At 37.9% G+C, this 26,592-nt stretch overlaps 4 protein-coding genes across 5 annotated transcripts; 2 read left to right on the top strand and 2 right to left on the bottom strand.

The window, feature by feature from the left end:
• Positions 1-419: 419 nt before the first annotated feature.
• On the top strand, positions 420-8,445 carry vsx2 (visual system homeobox 2). 2 transcript variants are annotated; one of them, XM_084096562.1, is made up of 5 exons: positions 420-918; positions 1,432-1,516; positions 2,165-2,288; positions 5,404-5,584; positions 7,441-8,445. In XM_084096562.1, the coding sequence occupies exons 1-5, from the start codon at positions 495-497 to the stop codon at positions 7,812-7,814; spliced, it is 1,188 nt and encodes a 395-aa protein (XP_083952688.1). In that variant the 5' UTR covers positions 420-494; the 3' UTR covers positions 7,815-8,445. The 2 variants fall into 2 exon arrangements, with proteins under 2 accessions (XP_083952688.1, XP_083952689.1); XM_084096563.1 differs by having other exon boundaries at positions 421-918; positions 7,504-8,445.
• Positions 8,446-11,396: 2,951 nt separating this feature from the next.
• Positions 11,397-19,540, top strand: znf839 (zinc finger protein 839). The gene is made up of 7 exons (XM_084096561.1): positions 11,397-12,452; positions 13,388-14,275; positions 14,357-14,539; positions 15,504-15,596; positions 15,728-15,874; positions 15,957-16,091; positions 17,916-19,540. The coding sequence occupies exons 1-7, from the start codon at positions 11,646-11,648 to the stop codon at positions 18,579-18,581; spliced, it is 2,919 nt and encodes a 972-aa protein (XP_083952687.1). The 5' UTR covers positions 11,397-11,645; the 3' UTR covers positions 18,582-19,540.
• A 62-nt stretch (positions 19,541-19,602) lies between these two features.
• cinp (cyclin dependent kinase 2 interacting protein) lies at positions 19,603-21,110 on the bottom strand. The gene is made up of 4 exons (XM_084096564.1): positions 20,696-21,110; positions 20,416-20,548; positions 20,208-20,337; positions 19,603-19,923 (listed from the first exon to the last, which is right to left on the bottom strand). The coding sequence occupies exons 1-4, from the start codon at positions 20,860-20,862 to the stop codon at positions 19,721-19,723; spliced, it is 633 nt and encodes a 210-aa protein (XP_083952690.1). The 5' UTR covers positions 20,863-21,110; the 3' UTR covers positions 19,603-19,720.
• Positions 21,111-22,058: 948 nt separating this feature from the next.
• adprs (ADP-ribosylserine hydrolase) lies at positions 22,059-26,514 on the bottom strand. Its single transcript, XM_084096224.1, has 6 exons — positions 25,993-26,514; positions 24,660-24,756; positions 24,388-24,595; positions 23,912-24,099; positions 22,683-22,783; positions 22,059-22,604 (listed from the first exon to the last, which is right to left on the bottom strand). Exons 1-6 carry the CDS (start codon positions 26,165-26,167, stop codon positions 22,228-22,230), a joined length of 1,146 nt encoding a protein of 381 aa, XP_083952350.1. The 5' UTR covers positions 26,168-26,514; the 3' UTR covers positions 22,059-22,227.
• Positions 26,515-26,592: the final 78 nt, after the last annotated feature.

Genomic DNA, 26,592 nt, shown 5'->3' with positions numbered 1-26,592 from the left:
TTTCCTTTATTTAATCATCTAGAATACACCTAAAACAGATTCCCAAAGCCGTTAACAATAGACATAACACGTCTAAAATGTTGAAGAAGAAAACAGAAAATTTGAGTATCGAAGATTACCCTATTAGGCTATAAATAATAATTATTATTATATTATTAGGCCTACTTAAATTACGAGTAAAAAATATAATTTCGAAGTGATCTCATCTTATTTGCAAATGTTGGTTAAATGTCTGCTTAATACATAATTGCAAGCAACATGTGATGTGAACGAAATGATATCATGCATGACAAACAGGGAGAGCAGCATCCTGTATCCTCTGGAATTCTAAATCACTTACTCGCCGCTGATTGGCTGTTGAGTTTTGACCCTTGTTGGGATGGACCTGTTGGATAAAAGGAGAATTTCTAGAGGGATCATGCGTATTGCGCTGTGGATGCCTTTGCACAAGGGACCGACTCGTATGTGAAGAAGGGAATAGTCTCAGAGGCACCATGACAGGAAAGGATGGGGCTGTTTTGTCGGAAAGTTTGAACAAATCAAAATCCGTGTGTGCCGCTGAGAACAGGGGAAATAACAATCCACATCTGTCAAAGAGCAGCACAACACATCCACCCAAATGCACGGGCTTCGGAATCCAGGAGATCCTGGGACTAAATAAAGAGCCGTCCTCGGCGGCTCCGCGGAGCACACTGGACTCGTTCCCTGCCGGGGCGCACCTTCTAGCCAGCAGGTCGATGCTCGGTCCAGCTGGGGTTGGTGTTGGGGTCGGGATGGGCTTAATTGGCCATGGAGGTATTCCGTCGTTCTACACCCAGCCCGCGTTTCTTGAGGTGCTGTCAGACGCGCAGAACGTCCATCTACAGCCGCTCAACAGGACAGTGGGCCCGCTGGAAAATAACCAGTCTGCCAGCTCAGGTATAGGCCTAAGAAATTCACCTTTAACGCCCGCTCGCGGGTCCAATTTTCTTATTGTTGTATAGTGTCCTGCCAAGGGGAAAGGGCCTTAATAATAACATCAATAGGCTAATATTATTGGTTGTTGCTATTAGGCCTATTACAAATTTTGGTAACACTTTATGCAGTGTCCTTGTTACATTAGGCTATGTTACATGTAGGCTACTTACCATAGTAATAACATTGAATTATGCATAATTACGTGCAACTAACCCTGTAACAATGACACCTTAAAATAAAGTGTAACCCAATTTTTTTCAAGATGGAAATGTGAAATAAAAAGCCTGTTGTTTTATTTTAATAAGCTAATACATTATATTTTCCTCCAAATCCCAAGTGATTATCATTATCGTTGTTAAAAACGTCAAATAGCGTTTTTTAAAATTAAAGGGCAATAAGTGGCTACAAAATATTTTACATTTTGAAAATGTCACAGCCATTTTGAATAGCCTGATATTTCCTCCGATCTTACAGATTCAGAGGATGTCTCTTCAAGTGAAAGGAAAATATCAAAGTCTTCACTGAGCCAGAGCAAGAAGAGAAAAAAGAGACGACACAGGTAGGCTTGAACGCTATAAAAAAATGAATGTAAATTAATCTTCTTGATTAATTAGACAGTAATCTTAAGCATCATGTCTGTGGTCTCCGAAATTAAATATCCGAAACAATAATGTGTAAAATTCTGTAAAAAGTTTCTCTCGATGGTTTGGCAATTATGGCTCTGGCGAAATGCGTTTATGATGTCCAGATTTCTGTCCCTTATTTAGGAGCTAATTATGTTTGTTGTTTTTTTTTGTTTGGTTTTTTTTCGTAACGAGTTAATTAACGGTTCGTAGGTTTTAAAAGGCAGTAAAAATAGCCTATCTATTTTTCTTTATAATAATAATAATACATTGTCATGATTTGAATTTTTATATTGTAATTTTGTAAGAAGCATTTAGCTTCTTTTTATAGGAAAGATTCAAGTACAGTTAGAACCAATACATTAATATCTATAATTATGATTTTCAGTAGCCTAGCCTATTTTAAATGTTCAAACAAAATACATTAATTAATACACATCACATAGCCTAAGTTCCTTGTTAAAAAGAAAAGAAAAAAAACTCGACATTGGTCCACTCGATTTGAGTCTATTGAAATAGCACAATTTATGCGTGATGTTTCAAATATTGATTTTCTATGACAATTCAATGTTGTTCTTTTGTAGAACAATATTTACATCTTACCAGCTGGAAGAACTGGAGAAGGCTTTTAACGAGGCTCATTATCCGGATGTGTACGCCAGAGAAATGCTGGCCATGAAAACCGAGCTGCCCGAGGACAGAATACAGGTAAGGAACGAACACTGTTACTCGCCGTTTGAATTAAATGAGAATACAAGGAAACAACAATCATGGAACGCTCTTTTATTTATTAGGTAAAAGCCTGCAGTTTCTAATCATTTGTGCTGTATGCGGGCGCATGTGATCATTTTTCTGTTATAAGCTGTTTGACCTATATATAGGCCTAGGCAATTTGTTATGTCTGTTGTCCAAAATAAAGATTTTTTTTTTTTAAATTAATTTTTGTTGTCCCTCAAAATCCCGCACAATTACGCCAGCTTTTTTTTTTTTTTTCTTTCTTTCTTTCTTTTTCTTTCTTTCTTTCTTTTGCAAAATGCTTTGATCCATTTCCTATTTTCACATCAAAATGACTAATTAGGTATCAACATATTGTTTTAAATTATTTCCAATGAACCACTACTTTACACTTAAAAAAAAGAAACTGAGAACAAAAAAAAGCACTGATGCAATAAAATAAATTAATCTTGGGCTAGATGTGGTAAATAGGCCTATTAGGTCTCTATACTCTGAGCCTATTTTACACGCTATAAAAAATAAGATACTAGAGGTTTCTCAGGTGTCTTCGGAGATGCCCTTTTTGAAGATGCTTCAGATATGCTGCTTTGTGGGCATATACTCAATGAACTTTGAAGTGCCTCAAAACCTTTCCTGGCATGACCCATTTTTAAGCAGTGTTTGAGTTCGTGCAGGAACTTGTTGGTTCCTCAGAGAACTGAGCTTTTAAAGACCGTCTAGCCTTTAGGTTCTCTTGGAGGTTCTGCCAGTGTGGTGATCTGAGGAAATTGTGCCTGTATCTTTTCCGTTTGCAGTGATGTTGTTGCGTGTAGTTAATCGGCTAATGGTTTGTGTAAGGGTTATAGTTGGCAAACATTTTTCTTGGGGTCAGCAACATAAGAAGGTGATCTCAGTGGTGCGAATTATGGAGGTTCAGCACTAGCCCATAGCCTACACTATTAAAAGTAAAAGTAAAAAAAAAAAAAAAATCTAGTGTAGCTAAAGAACATTTAAAAAATCGGAAGAACTTTTTTTCCGACTACAAAGAACCTTTTGTGTAATGAAGGTTCCATGGATGTTGAGGGTTGCCAATAAAGAACCTTAATTTTTAAGAGGGGATTTAAAAAAAATGTTATGTCTTAAGCATATGTTTCAAAATGGTTTTCAAACGTTTCTGTAATTATTAAAGTTAGATTAGGCTTAATCTACAAGTTTGTCAGAGCAAGTAGCCTAGGCTATTTTCGTCTGAGTCTAATAGCAAAACAAAAAAAGCTTGCGCTTTACTTTGTGATTAGTTTGAGGTAGGCTAAGTAATTAAATAAAGGCAAATATCCTTCACTTTATTATAAATGTACATATCCCAAATAACAGTCTTTTTAAATAGCCTAACAGACGTAGACCTAGTGGCAAATATAAAACTTTCGCCTCGCGAGACGCACCTTGAAATAGCGCCTCGGAAATTAGGCTGAATTCTTGGGACACTTTTCCCTACCTAATAATTAGGAAGACGTTTTATACTGTAAAAAAAAACATCGAAATCCCTTTAAATTAATCGACCTCCGAAAGTCATTGTACAATTCGCACACTGACTAGGCCTATATCGATCAAATCCAGCATCCCACTCGGACAGATAATATCTCATCAGCCTCAGTTGGATGTGAAACAATTTGCTCTCAGAGAGAGAGAGAGAGAGAGAGAAGAGGAGGGTGTGTGTGTGTGTGTGTGTGTGTGAGAGAGAGAGAGAGAGAGAGAGAGAGAGAGAGAGAGAGAAGAGGAGGGTGTGTGTGTGTGTGTGTGTGTGTGTGAGAGAGAGAGAGAGAGAGAGAGAGAGAGAGAGAGAGAGAGAGAGAGAGAGAGAGGCGCTAACGACCTAATCAAGCAATCAAGGCGGAAGATTACTGTGTGACCTGAACCATCCATCTGGTGGCACGCCTTTTAATTTCCTTCTCATTACGGTGCCTCTCAGTGAATAAATAATAAGGAAATAAATAAATAATTCTATTTCAATCCAAAGTAAAATTAACATCTAATTTTCTCATCGAGTGTAATTAGTTAAATGAGAAAAGCCCGCCGTGTTCCAAGGGAAGGGATGGCGAGATGTGGGGAGTTCAAATGAAATAACTACATTGAATTTATTAGCACGGGTCAATGGCGCTGCTCTCTTGGGTCCTGCTCGTTTAATTTCCCGTGATATTTGCCCGCCTGTCCACCATCGATTGGGCTCGAAATTAACTTATTTTTCAATCAGCTTGTGCGTGCCCTTGGGGTCGTCTCTCATCGCTGTCTCCACCCGCTTTCTTTTGAGTGCCCGATAACCAATTTCTCCTCAAAAAGTATCGTGCATGAAATGAGGGCTATCATCATCGGCATTACCAGAAAAGATTGGAAAATGGTTTTGATAGTTCCTTATCCAATGTCTGGCCTCTCTAGACCCGACAGCCCCTCCTCCTTCTCCTCCTCCTCCCTCCGTCAGCTCTGCTAGTAGCTTGAATTAGTGAAGGGCAATTGCTGGTTAACTGCTGTGATCAACATGCGTTCGCGTCGCGTCCTGACAGAACTGAACTGCAGGCACTTTACGCGTCGTGTCGTTTAGCCTATCTGCAAAAGTGCCTAAACAACTGTTTGCTCAACAGGCCGACATATGACTACAATATAGCAAATGATGATAGTCAGCTGTAGTTGATAAATATAGCCATACCATTTGGTTAAACATAAAAATTATGTTTTCCATTGGCACCCTTTGGAAAGATGAGATTTAAATGAAATATAGGCTATTTGTTGTTCTAGGTCTGTGTTGAAAATTTTCAACTGATGCTGTTTGTTTAAATAACCTGTCCTTTCCAGACTAATTAAAAGGGTTAGGCTAGGCTACTTCACCCAAAAATGAAAATTATTGCATAATTTATCTATACTCACCTTCATGTTGTTCCAAACCTGTATGATAATCTTGCTTCTCTGAAACACACAGAAAACACCCTCACTCACCTTTTACTTTTCATCTTTTTTCAAATGAATATCTGTCATTCCGCCTAAGATATAGGCTATAGACTAGACTGTTTGGACATCTTTCTTATTAAACTATATGCAAATCACATTTAATTGTGAACAGGTGTGGTTCCAAAATCGGAGGGCCAAGTGGAGAAAGCGGGAGAAGTGTTGGGGCCGTAGCAGTGTGATGGCGGAGTACGGGCTCTACGGTGCAATGGTGCGTCACTCCATCCCGCTGCCTGAGTCCATACTGAAGTCTGCTAAAGATGGCATCATGGACTCCTGTGCCCCCTGGCTTCTAGGTATATGCCACAGCAGATTAAGACTTTTTATTTATTTGTTTTTTGATTATTTTACCTTTTTTTATTTATTTTTTATTGACCTTTATAATTCACCATCATCATAACTAGTAATGACATCATTTTAAAAAATGAAAATGTTTTTATATGTCTTTTATAAATATTTAGTCCTCTCTAATTTAGAGCCTTGCTTGTACTCTATTCATTTGTCACCCAGCACTGCTGAATTTCGAACATTGTACATGAAGGCTATGAATAAAAATTGCAAGAATATGCAAAAATATGCTAAATTGCCTTACCAGTAGCCTACATGCATTTTTAAATTTTAAGCAGTTTGATTACATTTACAATAATGCTCTCAGTCCATAATAATTAAATGTTACATTTTTAGAAAGTAAATTACCCAAGCAAATAGCGCAATAAATGTTTTAAATTGTATTTAACCATTTTAAAACAATAATTTACTGTAATATAAGAAAGAAAAAAAAAGCCATATAATTAACTTCATCATCATCATAATCATCAAACTTTATTACTAGCTCAGGGTCCAAATATAAAACAGACAATACATAAAATGAACAAAATACAACAGCAAACACACACAAAAGAAACAAATCAATGTGTTACAAAAATACGATACAAGTGTCTCCACAACTTGGACTGATAATGTGTAGTGCTGACCCTTATATTTGATAAGCACACATAATATTTGAATTTTTGGAAGCATTAAGACAGCAAATCAATAAGATTTCGTAACACGTCTTGTTTACTCCACAAAGTCACTTGCACTATGCCATCTAGGCCTCTTTAATAGAATTCTCATTGCACCATAATGTAAGCAACTTAAAGTCTCTGTAAGCTTGCTTTTCTATAATTTAAAACAAAATACTAAGGATTTACCTAAATTATTAAAGGGTTAGTTCACCCAAAAATGAAAATTCTGTCAGTAATTACTCACCCTCATGATGTTCCAACCGCGTAAGACCTTCGTTCATCTTCGGAACACAAATTAAGATATTTTTGATTAAATCTGAGAGTTGTCTCACTCCTCCATAGGCTGCTATGTGACCGAAACTTGCTGGCCCAGAAAAGTTATTAAAGAGATCGTTAATATAGTCCAAGTGACTCCAGTGGCTCAATCTTAAGTATATCAAGCGACGAGAATACTTTTTGTGCGCAAAAACAAACAAAAATAACGACTTTATTCCACTTTTCATTTCCTTCTCTCTGGGCCTCGTAGTGTTTTTGCGCAGCGCGTCTGTGTTGCACGTCATCACGCATCACACACATGACCGGCGTCGGCCAATAGTGAGCCTACGTGGTGACGTGTAACACAGACGCGCTGCGCAAAAACACTACGCGAACCAACTAGAGGTCCAGAGAGAAGGAAATGAATAGTGGAATAAAGTCGTTATTTTTGTTTGTTTTTGCGCACAAAAAGTATTCTCGTCGCTTGATATACTTAAGATTGAGCCACTGGAGTCACTTGGACTATATTAACGATCTCTTTAATAACTTTTCTGGGCCAGCAAGTTTCGGTCACATAGCAGCCTACGGAGGAGTGAGACAGGGCTCAGTTTTCATCAAAAATATCTTAATTTGTGTTCCGAAGATGAACGAAGGTCTTATGCGGTTGGAACAACATGAGGGTGAGTAATTACTGACAGAATTTTCATTTTTGGGTGAACTAACCCTTTAAATTATAATAACAACCTACAAAAGAAAGATTATTGTAGTTTTTATTTAGCCATCTTTTTCTTATCATCCATTTATTTTTGATGCGATTCGTGCTGACTCTCATGGCTCAGATTAGTCTAATGCTGTTACTAAATCTAAAATCTGTCTCTTGCTATTTCCAGTTCAAGATGGTTTTCCTACCACCAGCTGCTTTTCTAAACACGAATGCCCACCATTCTTTGCAGGGATGCACAAGAAGTCCATGGAGACTGTTGCAGTCCAACCAAACGAGAAGTCAGATGTCACTCAGATGAAACCCACCAATCCCAAACCGGATGAGGCCGAGGCTGAGGAGAGGAGGACAGAGTCACCTATGTCCAAAGAGGAACTGAGGGAGAACAGTATTGCAGTTCTCAGGGCAAAAGCACAGGAGCACAGTGCCAAAGTGCTGGGAACAGTTTCCTCGGAGAGACTAGAGCACAAAATGGAGACGTCGGTGACGGAGGAGAAGTCCAGCGAACAGCTAGACACAAAAGAAGAGGAAAAGAGTTCTTAGATTATGCACTGTAATTCATCTCTTTGTAATGCCATAAATTAGGATTGGTGTGAAAATATCTGGGCTATTTTCTCTTCCTCATTTTTCTGCACTGTTTCCACAATAACACTGGACTTTTGATTCTCAATGTTCCACTGCATTTTATTTCATTTAGCAAGGTCAGAACCAAATTTTCCAGTTAGTAATGGCATCAGTCCATCATGCCAGTGATTGATAAAATATATATATATATTTTATCATCAAAAGAGTGCTGTTTGCAGAATAGCTCAATTGAATCAGATTAAATGTTTGGATATTTATGATCTCATTTCAGAATAAATTAATATTGTCATTATCAGAAATTAACTGATCAAGACCTGAGCTTTGAAATAACAGTATTCAGTGCTTTTCTTTTTCATTTTGTACAGAACCGTGTCAAACTCTCAGTGGTTAAAAGTTGTAATAGAGTGTATTGCTGTATATATTGTAAATTAAGATAGCCTGCTACAGTATTGTTTGAGCTATACATCAATGTACTGTAGTCTTATTATGTGCTTTTTTCATAACATGTAAAATGTAATACAAATTATTAAAAAAGGATGAACAATGCTAACCTGTGTTTTAAATCGTAATTAAAGGAGAATTTCAACAATTTTAACAAACTGAATTTATTTACATACAAATCTGCACTGAAATCATTTTCTTTGTTGCATTTTGCAATGTTTCACTCTATCAAGCCTGGAATAACAATCATTTATATGTAGCCTAAACAGTTCTGTGTGACTGAGTGTAATCCGTCACAGTCGAGAAGCCTCAATCTGGGCAGATTAAACAGCAGGACTGATGCATAACAGACATATGGGGGATAACATGAAAGCAGCCTTAGATAGGGCTCTCTCTTTCTCTCTCTCTCTCTCTCTCTCTCTCTCTCTCTCTCTCTATCTATCTGTCTGTCTATCTGTCTGTCTGTCTGTCAATCTACCTATCTATCTACCTGTTTGTGTCACTATCTATCTATATATCTATCTGTCTGTCTATCTATCTGTCTGTCTATCTATCTATCTATCTATCTATCTATCTATCTATCTATCTATCTATCTGTCTGTCTGTCTGTCTGTCTGTCTGTCTGTCTGTCTATCTATCTATCTGTCTGTCTGTCTATCTATCTGCTTGTTAGTGTCCTATCTATCTATCTATCTATCTATCTATCTATCTATCTATCTGTCTGTCTGTCTGTCCGTCCGTCCGTCCGTCCGTCCGTCCGTCCGTCCGTCCGTCCGTCCATCCATCCATCCATCCATCCAAGAGGCTAGTTCTCCTGAATTACTGCAGTGAAATTTTGAATAAATAAGGCCAAGGATTACAGTCATTCTATCTGATATTAGCCGTCTCGGATGCCTTACAATTAAAAAATCCTCACATAACAGGATAGAGCAAAGCATGTTAATTATCTTACAACTGTACATAATTAAATATTAGCCATAAAAATGACAATGTTTAAACCTAATAAATAAAGATATATGGGTCTTCCTCTGGCTAATCCGTAAATTGTGAAATCAATCAGGATTTGTGCTGATTAGAAGAACCGTCCAAAATGATGTTGCAAACGCTCTCTATTTCATCTGGGTTGTTGATCCCTTCCATGCCCTTATTATCAAGGCCTGTCAACAGATTATTGATATGCACTGTAATTTAATTTACTTAGTGTCTGCGTAATTAATTAGTTGACATCTGGGGTGATAAGGCTAGGCTGTATGTATCTCTATCCGCTTTTCTGACATCTCTGTCACCCAGCTGATCCTGTCAGGCATATTAGCCTTTTGCATTTCTCTGTAGACGGTTTCATAAATGAAATGTTGTTCAAAACTATAATAAACTCGCTGTTTTATGCCGTGCTACGTATTTGAATCACTATTTATTTTGATATTTTGGTCTTGATCTAGACAGACTTAGATAAGCTGTTTGTGAGGATACCAGTTTCTTTGTTTAGGACTTATTGCAGCTCTCTCAGGCTTCAGGCACTCTCACTAAGAGAATCACATAAAGTACTCATGCAGGCTAATCCCACAATGTCACTAATGGTGGCCATTAGAGGCTGACTGAGGGACGAGCTGGACTTATCTGTGATATAAAGATTATCTTAGTGGCAAATCCATGCTGTCTTTAGAGTGATTTCTTAATCAGATTGTGATCATCAAGCTGCTGCATTGTAGGTAATTAGGATGTTTGAACATTTTCTGGAGTAAAATAAGAAAGGAAAAAATCCATGTATATTAGTCAAACATAAATTCTGATATCAATCAAACTGATTTGAATTATTAATTGATTTCTGCTTACTTTAATCTTTTCATGGTAGCTGGCCCAATGACTTCATGCAGTCTTTACTAATAATCTTAATATAAATTCTAAATGTTAATATGTAATATCAATTGTGGTGGAATTAATGAATGAATGCAATTTTGCAGGTATAACAGGCATGATCATTAAGAATGGCTATAGGCCTATCATTTGAATATAATTATGTGAGAATTATTTTAATGAACTAATTATGTTTTATTTACATTGATCAAAACATTGCTGACATGCTAAACTTCACGCATGACAATCTGTATCTCAGTATCGTACAGCAGGGACATTCAATATATGATAGAGCGTAAAAAAAAGGTTGAGAGAAAATTCTCTCTCCCACCAGACAAAGGTGGGTTTTGTGTGTGTGTGTGTGTGTGAGTGAGTGTGTGTATTACTTTGTTTAATTCTGTGAAAAATATGTTTGGACTGCAAAAGTCTTTGTGACTGAATAGCATTCGTATGTATGCTATACTAAATGTTGAAGGCATAACATGTTTGTTCAGTGGACTTGATGATTTTTATATTATTATAGGTGCTCTGTTTGAGGGTATTTTGACTCATTAACATAATGGCAATAATGTGATAAAAAGATTCCTATTAGTGGTACAGCAGAATGACAAACGAGACCATGAAATGTGGATTGAGAAATATAAAAGTGGTCCCTTCCTGCCCTCTGCTGGAGATTTACTGTAAAATGTAGGTAATTTGCTCCACATTATTTTATTCACAAACACAAACCCACCAACATTACTATGCTGTTTTCTTAGTAATAAATCTAATTTCCTTAGGGATTGTGTGTAGGCCTATGCTATTTAAGGTCCTCAAGTCTTTCTTCAACTAAATTTGAAGAAATACAATTTTCACACTCTCATAGTCACAAATTGTGAAATGTGTAAGATACTGTACATACGATTCATAGTAGCCTAGTAGCTATAAAAGCCTACAGCAGTTTTTGTACATGGGACAGTATGAAATGTCAAAAGTGATAGGAATTAATCAGGAAAAGGGACAACTTTTGACTACGGTGTATCCCAAAGTTGTGGGATCCCAAACTATTATAATAAGGATTAAATAAAAACACATTTGTTACTTGAGAATGGTCTTAACATCTAAACAAGATTTTTAAATATTTTAAATATTGTCCAGCGTTAAGGCAGTAGGACAATATGAGCGGTAGCCAGGTAAAATCTATCTTATTAAAAAGAGAAAAGAGAGAACGGCGCGCTAAAAGCGGAAGTGACGTGATTTGTTATTACCCATCCTCCGTGCTATCGTCATCGGTGGCATGGACGGGAAAACCAATTGCCTGGCTACCGTTACCTTAGTAAGCGTCTCTGGATTATAACCGTATTCCAAATTTGCAATGTTTTTGACCAGGTTTTGAATCAACCTCGCAAATATTACTCACAATTTGAGTATTAATCGCCTGCAAGCAAACAGCTTCTTTTCGCGCTCTTGTGAGGATCTTTACGTCAGTTAGCAAGTTTTGCTCCTGTAAACAAAATGGCGGACAATGAAGACGAAAATAATTCTGCGTCCAATTCTGCTGCAGCGAAAATGGAAAACCTCGACGCGAGTGAACCTCTGCAGCAGCCCGAGACGACGCAAGCCGAAGGGGAAAACAACCAAGAAGACGCAAGCAAAACGCCGTCCGCCGCAGAAGGGGGCGTTGATCAAGGCCTCGTCGAGTTAATGCACAGCGAGTCGGCGGTGGATGTCAGAGTTGTGGATGGTAACGTTACTCAGGAGGTGATCGGGCAGATCGTGAGCGGTGAGGTGATAACCGATTCAAATATCATTACGTCTTATGTCCAGGCCACCGCAGAGGCCGGTTTAACGGCAGAATGCACCACTGTAAGCGGCGACGTTTTAAACGCTCTTGCACCGACGACCACCATCATTTACGTGCAGCCCGACGGCAGCTTCGTGGAAAGCTCGGGCTTATCGGCCGAGGAGCAGCAGCAATTAATCGAGCAATTATCGAAACAACAATTAGTCCATGTTGCAGGGACTGAGACGGTTGTGAAACCCTCCACTGCCCCCATCGTGGACGTGCAGCAGGTTATAGTGAGTAAAGCACTGGCAGAGCCAGCTACGACCCATACAACTACCCCGAAGATACTGCAGAGATCTGTCACAGCGCAGCCGACGTCCTACATTACACTGGAAACCAGTAACTTGCATTTGGACACAGCGATCCAGCCACAGCCCGTCAGTATCGTGCAGAACGCGTCGCAGCAGCTGCAGAGCGTCGCCAAACACGTCGCGCTGCAGCAGTCGCAGAATGGAGCCAACACGACCACACAGAAGGTACGATTAGAGTCTTTCATAAGTCAGAGAGATTGTATGACAAGACGATTCAATTATTAACTGTGCAGAATGGGACTGAATGGTTTCTCAGAAAACCTATGAAGTAAGTAATTCCTTTTCCTACCTTCTTCCTGTCGTATATATTCATTTCTTCCACAAGTATTTCCCCTTGTTTCTGCGTTCCCTTCTTTCTCTACTTCCTTCCATACATACTTTATTCTTCCGCACATACGATAACTTTCCTTTTCCCATAAGTATTTCATTCTGTACTTCCCTTTTCTTCGTTTTCTACTTTTTCTTCAGCACATACTTCCTTCTATACTTGATTTCTCCCAAAAGTGTGTCCTGCTGTAATTCCTTCCTCGCTTTCTGCACAGATTTCCTTCCATACGTTCTTCTGTACACTTTTTCACTAGCATTTACTTCTGTACTTTCTTTCAAACATTCTTTCTTTTGCAGAAATTTCCTTCCTTATTTTCTTATTTTTCTTACTCCTTGTACTTCACTTCCTTTTGTGCTTCCTTTCTTCCACAAGTGTTTCTTTTTGTGCTTCCTTACTTTAGCACGTTTTTCTGTGCATATATCTTCCTTTTCTTTCCATATTTATTTTTCTCTATACATCTTTCCATCCATACATGTATCGCATATAGAAATTATACAAATTATCAAGAACTTTGAAATCCTATCAGACTGTTGGCATGAGATCCTATATTAATTTATTTGTTTTCACTGTTTTATAAAAAATTGTAGTAACTATGGTATTTGGGCAGAAATAGTGGTTACCAAGGTCTAAAGTTTTTGTAAGTTTTTGCATCCTTCTACCTATTCTGCATAAAACCAGTCAGATATTCTGAACTGAATTAGTCCACAGACTGTGTAAACAAATTATTTAGCCGTTTATCTCCAATGTTAATGTTGTTGTTTTTTTTATTCAGGCAGCCGAGCCCATCCAAATTCAAGTGCAGGCACCTCTGAAGCAAGACAATAAACAACGGCAGACAACTCCAATAACGATTTTACAGTCGCAGAATCTGTCAGCCGGTCAGCCGCTGGTGAAGGTTTCAACCGTAGGAACATTAAGCAGCCCACAGATCATCCACATCACCCCTGTGCCTGGACAGCAGCAATATTTCTTACAAAACCCAAACGATCCTCCTATTCAGCTTCTCCTTCAGAAACCGGCTCCTATGGTTAGCACAATTTCTGTCCCAATTAGCAAGGTACACGTCCCTGCACCTGCCACAGTCAAGAGTCCACCAGCCAAGCCAGTTGTTCCTACCCCAAAGATCCTTGTGCCGTCTCCGAAAGTTTTATCTCCTCCAGCCAAGATAACAATGCCTACCAAAGTTATTACTGTGGAAACAAAAACTTCAACTCCAGCTGTTGGAAAGGATACCCAGAAAGTTAAGAATCGCCAGAAGAAGCCTCAAAAAATCCAGACCCGCTCTGGTCGGGTGTCTAGACCACCTAAACACAAGGTGAAGGACTACAAGTTTATTAAGAATGAGGACTTGGCAGAAAGCCACCAATCAGATTCAGATGACTACTCTGAGATAAGTGTGGAGGATGAGGATGGAGAAGAACGCGGGAAGAAGAGCTCAGATGTAACCCTCAATCTCCGTGACAAATCTTTTAAATGTGATACCTGTGATAAAGCGTACATCGGCGTCGCCGGTTTGAACAGGCACTATAAGCTAAATCCCACACATGACAAGAACCCAACGCCACCTCAAGCAGAAGACCTCTCCACAACTAGAGACGAACAACCTTCAGGAACTGAAGTCACTGATAACAGTCATATGAAAACACTCAGTACTCAAAAAGTAAGATGATTTGTTTTGCTTGCTGGATGCTAGGTGTATTTATCTGATTAATCAAATAATCACAAGTAAACAATATTTCAGGTTCTAGAAATTGGCAAGGTAGAACCCAGGAGACCTGGGCGGCCCAGGGGACCAGTACGGCCTGGCCGTCCGAGGAGGCCTGGGCGACCACCTAAGAGAGGACGACCAGGACGGCCACCCAAGTACCCCAGAGGAATGAGCTTAGAGCAGCAAGCACAAAGACAAAGAAATCGTCTAAAAGAAGTACGATCTAGATTGCTATACATCTTTGTGCTTACACTATTTAGACATTCAAATCATATGCATGCATTCTAGGTGAAGTGTTTTTTAATAAATGCTTTGTTATAGTGACTTTTCACCATCATCTCTGTGGTTACTCTCACATATTTGGTTCAACCTATGAAGTAGTTACATCATGTAACTACTGAGTAAAATGCTAATGGTGAGGGCTGGCTAGGTGATACAAGGATAATGTTATAACAGTATGTTGCTTGATACAGTGGGGTTCAATAGTCCAAAAAGCTTGTGAAAAAGCTTCTTTATTTTTTCTAATTTCTTTTTAAAATTTGAGTGTTTTTTGCATTACAAATTAAGAGAAAGTGAAGAGAAAAGTTGACTAAACTATATTAGCATCCACACTAATGTACGATAATGTTTTTTATTAATAGTGCACTGCAGTTATGTCATCTGATGCTTTAAATTCTTGAGCTCTTTAAAGCAGAATGGATTCTGATTGGCTGTTAATGATTTTAGTGTTCAGCTGGAAAAAATCGCTCTGGAAGTGATTCCAACAAGTGATTCTGTGTTGTTATCTTTATAGTTGTGTTGTGGACTTCCCTATTCTCATAGAATTAGAATGATTATTACAACTTTTTATAGTTATTGTCCTTAGTGTGAACAGGCCTTTAGATTCTTTTAGTAGTATTTATTTTATTTTTTTACACAAATTAATTCACATGGTCAAAATTGTTTATTTGATAAATGATTTTGAATCTGAAAAGCTTCTTTATGGTTTATTTTACATTTTTTATAATCCTATAACTTTTTTATATTTCCATGTTTATAATAGATTTTAACTCCTAGATTTTCAGTGTGAACGGATGCTTTTAAACCCTATTGAACGTCTAGATAGAACTGACACTTTTGACTGTTTGTTGACTGTAATTTTGAATTCACCCCTGACTGAGTATCTTTCATCTTTCTTCAGTTTATTAAACAGTACGATGATGAAGATCTCATGGAGATTGTTCTTCCACGTCTGGCCAGAGTCATGACTGTATGGGAGTTTGTGCTGATGAAGGTATGTTCAGATGTTCTGAAACATGGGATAGATTTTTGAATTTGTCCATTTCTCACTGTTGAATCAATGTGTAAAATACCATGTTATTACATGTGTTGGAATACATGCTTACAGTGTTCTTGTCCCTATAGGTGGAAAAGGGCTACCCATCAAAGCAACAGTTCCCGAGTGTGTACCATGAATTTGAACAACTACACAGCCAAGTGAAAAAGATGGCCCTGGAATATTTGCACACTTCACCAGCCTCTCGGCCAGCTATAGAAGTCAACAACATGGGAGTAAGTAATTGCTAGATATTTAATCATGTCAGCTTTGTGATCAGACTTGAGTACATAACAAATAAATTCATTGTCATTTCAGGTTTTACAATCTCTGGGTATAACCGATCCCAATGCACTGAAACTCCTGACTTCCTCTGAGGGACAACAAAGTCAAAACACAAATCAGTCAGAGCCAAGAGCAAATCAGGCCACAAAGAGTCTACGGAGTATTGAGGTACGTTCTGTGCACAGATAATTCCAGTGAAGACTCCTTATTTTAAAGTTACCATTTTCATGTTTAAAGATAAACTTTAATTGTGATCTTGTAAAGACATGTTTTTTTTAATTAAACAATTGAATAAATAATAAAATATATATTTATTTAAATTGTAATAAAGCAAATTATAATTTTTTTAAACAATATTTACTTTAAGTTGGCTTAAAAGGTAAGATCACTCAAAAATGAAAATGATCCCATAATTTACTCACCCTCCCAAGCCATCCTAGGTGACTTTCTTCTTTCAGCCAAACACAATCGGAGTTATATTAAAAAATATCTTGGCTCTTCCAAGCTTTATAATGGGAGTGAATGGTACCCTAGATTTTGATGCCCAAAAAAGCGCATCCATCCATCATAAAAGTAATCCATACGGATCCAGGGGGTTAATAAATGCCCCCTGCGTTCTTGTAAAAATAAACTATAATAAACTATAATGGCTGTATGCAAATCTAGTTCCAGTGGAAGAGTGACCTCTGATCCGGCACATGACGTATTGACTAACGCAATTTTAGAAAACTTTAACGAGAGGCCTGTTTGTTTGAACCACGAGAGGCGTCTACTCTCAACTAAGCTTATGCTACTCCTACATCCAACATCATGTGTCAAGTCAGAGGTCACTCTCTTTCACCAGAACTCAACTTGCGTACTGCCGTTACGGAAAGCCAGTGATTATAGTTTATAAAGTTATAAATATGGATATTTTTCTTACAAAAACGCATCGCTTCACTTCAGAAGGCCTTTATTAACCCCCCTGAGCCGTATGGATTACTTTTTTGATGGCTGGATGCGCTTTTTTTGGGCATCGAAATCTCAGGAGCTACTGACTCCCTTTATAAAGCTTAGAAAGAGCCAGGAAACACTCTGATTGTGTTTGGCTGAAAGAAGAAAGTCATACACCTAGGAGTAAATCATTTTTAGTAATTACATTTTTTATTTTTGGGTGGACTAACCCTTTAAATCTTTTTATGGCCAGTATTAGGGTTATGTAAGATAAACATTTAAATACAAAACAGATGTTGTTTTTATTTCTTACTGGTAAAATCTAGAACATAAAATAAAATAATCTTGATTAGATTTTTTTTTTTGACGTTCTTATGCTCAAGGCTGCATAATTTAAAATAAAAGAATACATTAATAACTGTTTGTTTTAAATATATTTTAAAATGTAATGGATTCCTGTAAATGCAAAGCTTAATTTACTCCAGTCTTCAGTGTCACATGATCCTTCAAAAAACATTCTGATATGCTGATTTGCTGCTCAAGATTATTATTATTTTTTTAATCAATTGAAAACAGTTGTGCTTAACATTTTTGTGGAAGCCATGATACTTTTTTTCAGGATTCTTTGACTATAAATTTCAAAAGAGCAGCATTTATTTGAAATTGAAAATCTTGTGTAACCTAAATGTCTTTACTGGCACTGATTAACTTAATGTGTCTTGCTGAATAAAAGTATTTATTTCTTTATTAAGAAAAACCTCTTATTGACTGCAGCCTTTTGAATGGTGCTGTATCCAGTCCTACACATATTTTGTGATAAAATCTAAAATGTTCTGTGGACCGCAGTTGGAAGGCCCCTAATTTAGTAGATGCTGTTATTTATCTTTATTATCATGATTTGCTCCTTGTGGGTTTTGAACCTGGAACCTTTCATTTACCTAGATCCTTAACATCACCACCGCTCTTTGAGCTCTTGTGTGCTACTCATCATACTTTTATAGGAACAAAACATTGTTTACAGTGTATGGTAATCATATTTACTCTTCATGTTATCCTTAGAATGCCAAAATGCTGCCTCCTGCAAAAAGGTTTAAAATGGAAAACTGCAATGAAGAAACCAACGGCTATCAAGTTAATCAGAACGGCATCCAGAAGGACGAGACTGTTGACGGTTCTGTGATGCGAAAACCTCAGGTGGTGTTGACCAGACTGGAGAGCTTGACTTCTGTAGATCTAACCGCTGACGACGCTACACCGAGCGCTGAAAACGCCAGCCCACCGAGGACAGAGGAAGAGCCTATGGAGACGGAAGTGCCTTCTTCGGATTCTGATGCTACAAAAGCCGTAGAAGATCCAGAGATCTCCAAGGTCCTGAACAGCAGCGAAGCCGTGGATATCGCGGATCAGGTGAAACAGCTGGAACAGGCTCTGAGCACTGACTCCGAGTTTAAGAACTCACAAGAACCCGCTCAGCAAGAGGTTCAAGAGGACCAGGCCGACGCTCTGGAAGATCCCGAGGCCATTCAGATGGATCAGGAAGAATCTTCTGTTGTCATCCAGACAGCAGAGGGGCTTGTCATGCAGAGCGCGGAAGAGTTAGCCGCCAAAGGGATCGTCATTGTCAACGGGCCCGACGGCACAATGATGCACATTGAGGCACCTGAAGGGGTTCCTCTAGAGACTGTTCATGCCCTGCTGGGCATTGAAACTGAAAGAAAGACTTAATGGAGTCACATCTTCACTTCCTGTTTTTGTCCATTATTCACACCATACATGCGTTCTTCAGTGTAATGGTGTTTTTTCAATGAACTTTTATTGCATTCTTTGTAAATTTGTATAAAAACAGTATTATTATATAATAGTGTTTTTTTTCTGTTTATACAACAAAAGTCATTGTTCATTTCGAATTTTAGACAGTTCACTTATGTTGGCATATCTTAACTATTGGTTTCTGAGGAAATGATTATGTAGCTGCGTGTTATGTGTCTCAACGGGAAAGAGATGACATGGAGGCAAATGCTTTGCATATGTGACACACTAAATTTTGGAAGGAATCTAGTGCTTTTCATTCTGGAAGCTGATTCTTTCGCAACATGCACAAATGGGAGGAAAGAAAATACTATTTGCCAAAACTAAGTTATGGACTCCAGCAAGGTTCAGAAAAGCTGTGGTAAGATTTTTGTGATGATGTGTCACTTAGTTGGCCATTCAGTGAAATCTGTACATAACCATTTCTTTATGTTAGAAACCCAGGCTGTAGTTCTAATACAGTTTAAATTGGTACCCCATGACATATTTTATTTATTCAAACCTTTCTGGACATTTGTTCGAAAATGAACCTTTAAGGCTGAAAGTGGTCGTTCCCCAGAGGTTTGGCCCAAACACATGGAATTTTGAGATGTCATTCAAAGGGGATGTTTTTCATAACGGGCCACTCTAAGCAGTGAGAAAACGTCTAGATTTGTAAAAAACTGACTTGAGGTTCTTATAATCTTAGACTGCAGCCTCATATGTTCCATTGTTTCTGTTATTTAGTAGTTTGTCCAGTGCAAAAGTCATTTGAAAAGTTGTTGCACTATTTTATTACTTTTTATATAATCTCTGGTTTACTGTTTTGAAACATCTCAGCATTTTTAATACAAAGGGACATGTTCAAATATGACATTAAAACTTTTGTGAGTGAGTTTATGGAGTTAAGACTTTGTATGGTAAAGACTGCTTACAAGGGAATCATGACAAGAAAGTATTACAGTATAAAAACAGTTTATTTTTTCTGAGAGAAATTTGAAGGTTAAACCGATTAAAGCTATATACATGTCGGGATATGCTTTTAATTTGTCCTCGTGCATAGATTCCAGACTGAATTACAAAGGTCTGTGACCTGTTTCTAATAGCAAACTCTCTAGCAGCAGTTTTCCACTGTCGTCGATGTAGGGTTGATACAGCCAAGATGACAGGTAGACCATTGAAAGATCAGCATTAGAAGTGTGGGCCAGTTCCTGAAGTATGGTCTTCTTCAGTGCCAACTCCTGCTTGTATGACTCGTAAAGCTTAGAAGATACTTCAGCTGCCATGAAGAGGACAAAGAAACAAAAGGTCAATAACATGGGACTTAAGTGATAATTCCATTTTAAAAATTACATAGGATTTACGTGCATTTCAGCAACCAAACTACAAATAATATATGATTATGGTTGTCTTAAGGGGGTCACATTTTCAGGGTAATATTTATTCATATTAATTTTAGAACCAAACAAATTCTATTAAAGTGAACTGGACATATCGATCAAATTAACATTAATAGAAAACGGGATAACTTGGTATATGATTATGAGCCTTTCTTTCTCATACCAAACTGATGGGTGGGCCACGTGTGAAACAGTGGTTCTGCTCTTCCTTTCTCTCCATACTGGAATGCTTCTAGCTCACAGATCCCACGCTCATCACTGACCATTTTCTCCATCTTTGACAGTATGTTTGCCTTTGGTGAAACAATTTGGACTACATAAAAATGTTACAAAAACACAATACTTGTAATGCTCCTTCTCCAAAACTGTACCATTTTATCCACAACATCTTGTAACTTCACACATTCTTCCTCAAGCTCTTGGTTGCTCTGTTTAAGATTCTTTGAAGGGTCTCCAGCTACCGAACTGCCTCCTTCCATCACCATATCAGACTCCATATTTGATCTGGGAACAGAGATGACAGAGAAAACAGGCTGCATGGGTAAAAGAGCAGGCAGACTACTAACAAACGCATTTATTTAAATATCTGGTATTTTATATATATATATTTAATATTTAGTATTTATTGTTCAATTGACATATTAAACTTACTTTTTATTCAGTCCCAAATTAACAATTTTAGTCGCAATCGTGGATCCCTCGTCATTTAATCGCTCCCATTTCAGGATGAGATTATGCCAATCTGCAGCGTTGTCCTTTAATTTCCTGGCACTTCCGGTCAAATTGCCTTTTTTTCCTGGGGTCGTGGACTCCGACATGATGCATTTATTATGATTAATGTCAAATTCATAAACAGCCGCTGAATTAGGTTGTGCTTTTCATCATAACGCAGTTTATTAACCAAGAGCAAATGAACGACTTGCAAATGTATATCCTCTGTATAGCTGTCGTTTAATTCGTTTAATTAAAGTATTTTAATTCGTAACAATTAAAAACATCGCAGAAACTCACGTGTTTCTTCTTTTCTCTACTTCTACCGTTTAATGCTAGGACAATTGCAGAGTGCGTTAGCGCCACCTACTGGAACAGAGACCTCCACGTCGGAGAGTCCTGAGTTCTCTAGTGCAGCCTTAAAAAAAAATTATTTAGTGAACTCTTGGTTTGTAATTGTACCCCAGACCTCAGATCCATAGAGAGGGTTCTAGAACCAATTTAATTATTTTTAGCCACATTTTGATTGGAACATCAATGTAAAAAGCTCTTTATGCTTTGTCTCTCAGGTTTCCTGTGTTGAACTATACCAAGGTACGTGTAGTTTTGAGTGCGTTCAAGAGACATGTTTTCTATTAAAACAGTGTAAAAATAAATAAAAAAATCATGTATACAAAATATGTTTTCAGCATATTGTGCACCATATTTATTTTTCAAATGTTGTAGTAATCTGTGTAGTTCAAAATGTATAATATTCATATTGCCCTTGTGACAACTAGTATGAACACGACTCAATTGGGTTTTGCCAAATAATTCAAATGTAATGTTTCTAAAAAATCTTTAGAAGTATGTGATTATATATTACAGATTTGAATTTCCCTATTCCTGAAAATTTGCCCACAGGCCATGATTATTTCATTCACCTGAAGTGGCTTGAAGGAAGTAGTAGTATTTCCTCTCACAGCCCCAACAAAGGGCAGCAGACATTGCTTTCATTATGAAAATGAATGTGCATTCCCCTACCAGCCTACATATAGGATCCTAAAATATAGGATTCTCATGTTAAATTAATACTAAATAAACAGATAATTAACATGGGAGCCATGTGTGTAAAAGGCTGTTTATATGTGTGTGTTCAAATCAAAATACTGCTCAAAATATAAATTGTAATTTTTTTTATTTATTTGTGTTAAAAATGATAAAAATGGAAACATGTTCACTGGTGAACTTCCGAACCCCACTGCAAATAGTTTTTAGAACCATTTTAAATGTGACAGAAAGAAAGAATAAAACACAAGATTAGTTCCAATGAAATGATACCATTTTCTTCTTTTTATTGTAAACATTTTGAACTGAAGATTCACAATTTTATAAACATAGATGATGGTATATAATCAAGTGCATTTGACACTATAAGCCAAGTAATGTTTCTCTTATGTGTGGCTGCATGTTGCATATGGCCCTGTAGTGGGTCAGTCAGTTTTTGTGGTGTACTGATCACTGGCGTGTGTGTACAGTTGATTTTTCTTGTAGCTTGTTGTCCCCCTGTCCTCTTCGAACTGTGGAAGGCAGTAAAGATCATACAAACGGTGTGCTAAATCATCGGCCTCCGCCACCCCTTCGCAGCTCATCTGCCAGCTCTGGGGAATGGAGTCGATGCCATAATGTGCCCCTGCAATTGCCCCTGCCATGCAAGCGATGGTGTCAGTGTCGCCACCCAGAGCCAAGCTGTAGGCTATTGTCCTCTCCAGTCCTCCGAACTGCTCTGGCAGCCCATCCCGGGGCTCCAAACAATGCAGCACGCAGAAGATAGCGGTGGGCACTGACTGTAAGGCAGCGATGCCATTTCCTAACGCAAAGAAAGAGTGTCAACTACAAGAAAAACACAGCAGAATGACATTATAAAAATGATCAAATCAATACTAACCCAATTCAGATATGACCTCCTCAATGCTCACACCATTTCTGTCCATAAGTTCTTTCACCCTGTGCAAACGTGAGCAATATGGGAAGTCTGATAAATTGAGTCTGTGGAATAAAACATAGTGGGTCAGAGAACTCTTCTTAAAGTCAGCATGAAACAGAAGTTGCGATAGTCTTTTTTTAATGCGTTTTTTTCAATGTTTTTTAACTTTAATTTTTATTTATTTACATTTTAGTTTCAAGTTAAACTTATTTCAGTTTATTGCCAAGACAACATTTCAAATTTTCATTCAAGTCAAGTTTTTCATCTAATACATTTTATTTCAGGCTTTATTCAAATCGATTTTAATAGATAACATTGACAACATTGCATGAACAAAAACAGTTTAAAGGAACACTCCACCGTTTTTTGAAATAGGGCTTATTCACCTTCTTTCCCACATTTAGATAGGTGGGCAAATGCTTTTTTGTCTCAGTGCATGCATTGTTTTAGTTTGACAGGGTCGGCGCTAGCTTAGCTTAGCATAATGAATGGAATCCTTTGTTGCCAGCTAGCATGTCCTGAGTAAAAGTGATATGAAAAAAAAAACACCTAATTACTTCTTGTGGCCTGCGTATTCACAACAAGTACAAATAGCGATGCAGATTAACACTAGGCGATTTCCTAGGCAGATATTGACTTGGGACTATATTAGGGGGAAGCACAGGCGAAGCACTGCTACTTGGGCGCAGAGATATCACGCCCAAGTAGCAGTGCTTCGCCTGTGCTTCCCCCTAATATAGTCCTTAATATATAAGTCAATATCTGCCTAGGAAATCGCCTAGTGTTAATCTGCATCGCTATTTGTACTCGTTGTGAATACGCAGGCCACAAGAAGTAATTAGGTGGGTTTTTTTTTTTTTATATCACTTTTACTCAGGACATGCTAGCTGGCAACAAAGGATTCCATTCATTATGCTAAGCTAAGCTAGCGCCGACCCTGTCAAACTAAAACAATGCATGCACTGAGACAAAAATGCATTTGCCCACCTATCTAAATGTGGGAAAGAAGGTGAATAAGCCCTGTTTCAAAAAACGGTGGAGTGTTCCTTTAAACTTCAAAATATCTTTTTTGTATTCCATAGGTTTAGAACGACATGAGGGTGAGTAAATAACAGAATCTGCATTTTTTGGTGAACTGTCCCTTTAAGAAACAAACAACTGAAGTTCATTCTTTTGATGGGCTCACTTACGCTTTCGCATCAAGCTGGGCTGTTTCATCTTTTTCCATCTCTTCCATTTCTGAGATCAGTTTGTTGATGAATTCTTTGGGCAGAGCCAAAGCACCTTGGAGAGACAGATGGACAGCAAGGGCCTGCAACATCGCCCCGTTGTAGCCCAAAGAGCATGAGTGTGTTAACATAGCGCCAAGCCGTGAGTACTGCCAAAAGCAAATGCAAGGACAGAATGTTAGCCTGGGACGGTCCAAATTAGTGAAGTATTTAAACAAGTGGTTCTTAACCTTTCTGACTCGAAGGCCGCCAACTGTTCAGCAAGATATTTGAATATTCATAGAAAAAATTCTTGATTAGATGTGTTTTTAGCATTCTAATACATAAGAGTCTAAAGCTATTGTTGGTAGCAATTCAATCTTTTTATGGCTACTTAGCCCAAAATGCTAAAAGCTTGAGTCTACCAGTTTAGATTCAACAGTAGGATGACTTTTCACCTTGCGGACATCATTGCGACTTCTGAAGGCAAGGGCAAAAGGTGCTGCTCTCATGGCACCTCCATTCCCGAAAGAACCGCGGCCGCCAAACTGAGCCTGTGCCGGCTGGAAGACATCCTTCAGATGGGGCGACGCAAGCTTCCGCAGAACCTGTATGACACCTGAGCCGTAACCTCGATCCGGAGCAAGGTTATACTCCTTTGCAAATCTGGAATCAAGTAAGATGATCAGGGAAAAGCAAATACTTTTAGCCATTTCCAGCAGTAACGTACCTTCGAGCCATGTCTCGTTCATCAAACGCCATCCTGGTGAGAAGTGAATCTGCAACGCACCGCATCATGGCCGTATCATCACTGTACAGAAGAATTCCTGGATAAAATGTAGATGAGATATTGTCTAGAATTGTAACAGTCAAAAATGTTTTATGAAAGTAAAATTGTGAAGTCACTTGTCTTTGGACTGAAAAGATTTGAATGGTACTAAACTTGGTGACTTTTTTGGCAATTGCTATATGAACACACACAAAATATTGTGTTTGAAGATTAGAAATGGCTAAATGTTCTTGTATCACACTTTTAATCTACCCGGTCAAAAATTACCACCATAGGAAATGAATAGTATGAAAATACAGAGCAATTTTTGGGGAGCAATTTTAATAAAGCATAAGAAAAGCATCTGATCATAGCAATGTGGATATGTTTGCACAAGCTCTGTAATTCGGCACTGTAGTAAAGTCACGTAATTTATTTATTTATCAATTTATAAAATAGATTGCTTAAAATCAAGCAGCTTTACCGTATTAAACATGAAAAACTGTGCCAGTGTCTCATTTAATCAGAAGTACAACTTAAGTTTCTACTAAAAAGCAGCTCTCCAGTGTGTTCATGTTTTCACTCTAAGGTCTAAATATATATCCAAAATTAAAAGTAATTATGTCTGAAAATACTCTAAGCAACTTGGGAATACATCGCCTTATATTCAGGAGTTGAACAATGAAACTGAAACACCTGGTTTTAGACCTCAATAATTTATTAGTATGGTGTAGGACCTCTTTTTGCAGCCAATACAGCATCAGTTTGCCTTGGGAATGACAGATACAAGTCCTGCAAAGTGTTTAATTGTTCAACCACTGGATGTGTGTGTGTGTAGGCTATGGTGGATACTGGATATGTATATGACTATACATCTATTAATTCATCTTTCAATCGTTTGATTTTAAATACATTCACCTCTATTTTTAACTTAAACCATGTATTCATTTAACTAATGTTTTTTTTTCTGATATTTGTATTATTTTGTATTGAAATAAATCGTGCATCAGGTGAATAGGCTTATTACCTTGTACCATGAAATCCCCTACAAATAAAATGTAATGCTTTCGGTCTTTTTTTGACCGCGAAAGATCACGAGTGACCACTAATGAGGAATACTAGAGGGTTAACAAAGACTTCAGGACATGCCAAGGGTTATAAATCACATATTAGCTTAGTACGTGATATGGCCTTCTGATATGAATACTGTCGTAATCTTAGAGATTAAATATCAAGGCTCAAGTAAATATACTTTTAATATAAAATATACAATGTAAAAATGTAATGCTCTCACCGTCGCCCCGTGTTTCATCCTCCAAAGCGCTGAGATGCTGAAGGACTCGATCCAAAGGCACATCTACAGCGCCTTCAAACTCACCGCCTATACAGTCACCCAACACCGAACCGACCAGAGCTCCGCGGAACCGGGACAACATCACCGGCGCTGCTATACGCGCCGCAGCAGACATTTATCCTACTGTATCTTAGTGTAAACGCAAACTGCACGTGATAAACAGATTCAGACGACCCTAGTACGAATCTAGAACAGTGACATCTGGGGTTTGTTATGCTGGACTGTTGTTGTCATTGTGTGACCCGCTTCTTACCGCAGCATGTCAAATAACCGCACCACGATTCATCAAACTATTCGAATATTTTCGATTGACTTACTAAAATGGATATACCTAACTTTGCAGAAAGGGTTGTGTATATTTTATTTAATGCCTTTATTTCATTATTTAATTACAGAACCAATACGGACCTATGCAAACAGCAATGGATGGTGCGCAGCTGCTGAAGGAAGTGATCTACGTTTCGATGTCTGCTGATTCGACAAATTCTAAATTCTGAAATTATTTAAATCATGAATATAAGGCCGTTATATGCAAGTCAT

The sequence above is a fragment of the Abramis brama genome (genome assembly GCF_963993115.1).
Source record: "Abramis brama genome assembly, chromosome: 21".
Taxonomy (NCBI): Eukaryota; Metazoa; Chordata; class Actinopteri; order Cypriniformes; family Leuciscidae; genus Abramis; species Abramis brama.
Note: the sequence above shows the minus strand (reverse complement) of the source record. Positions and strands in the feature narration are given on the sequence as shown.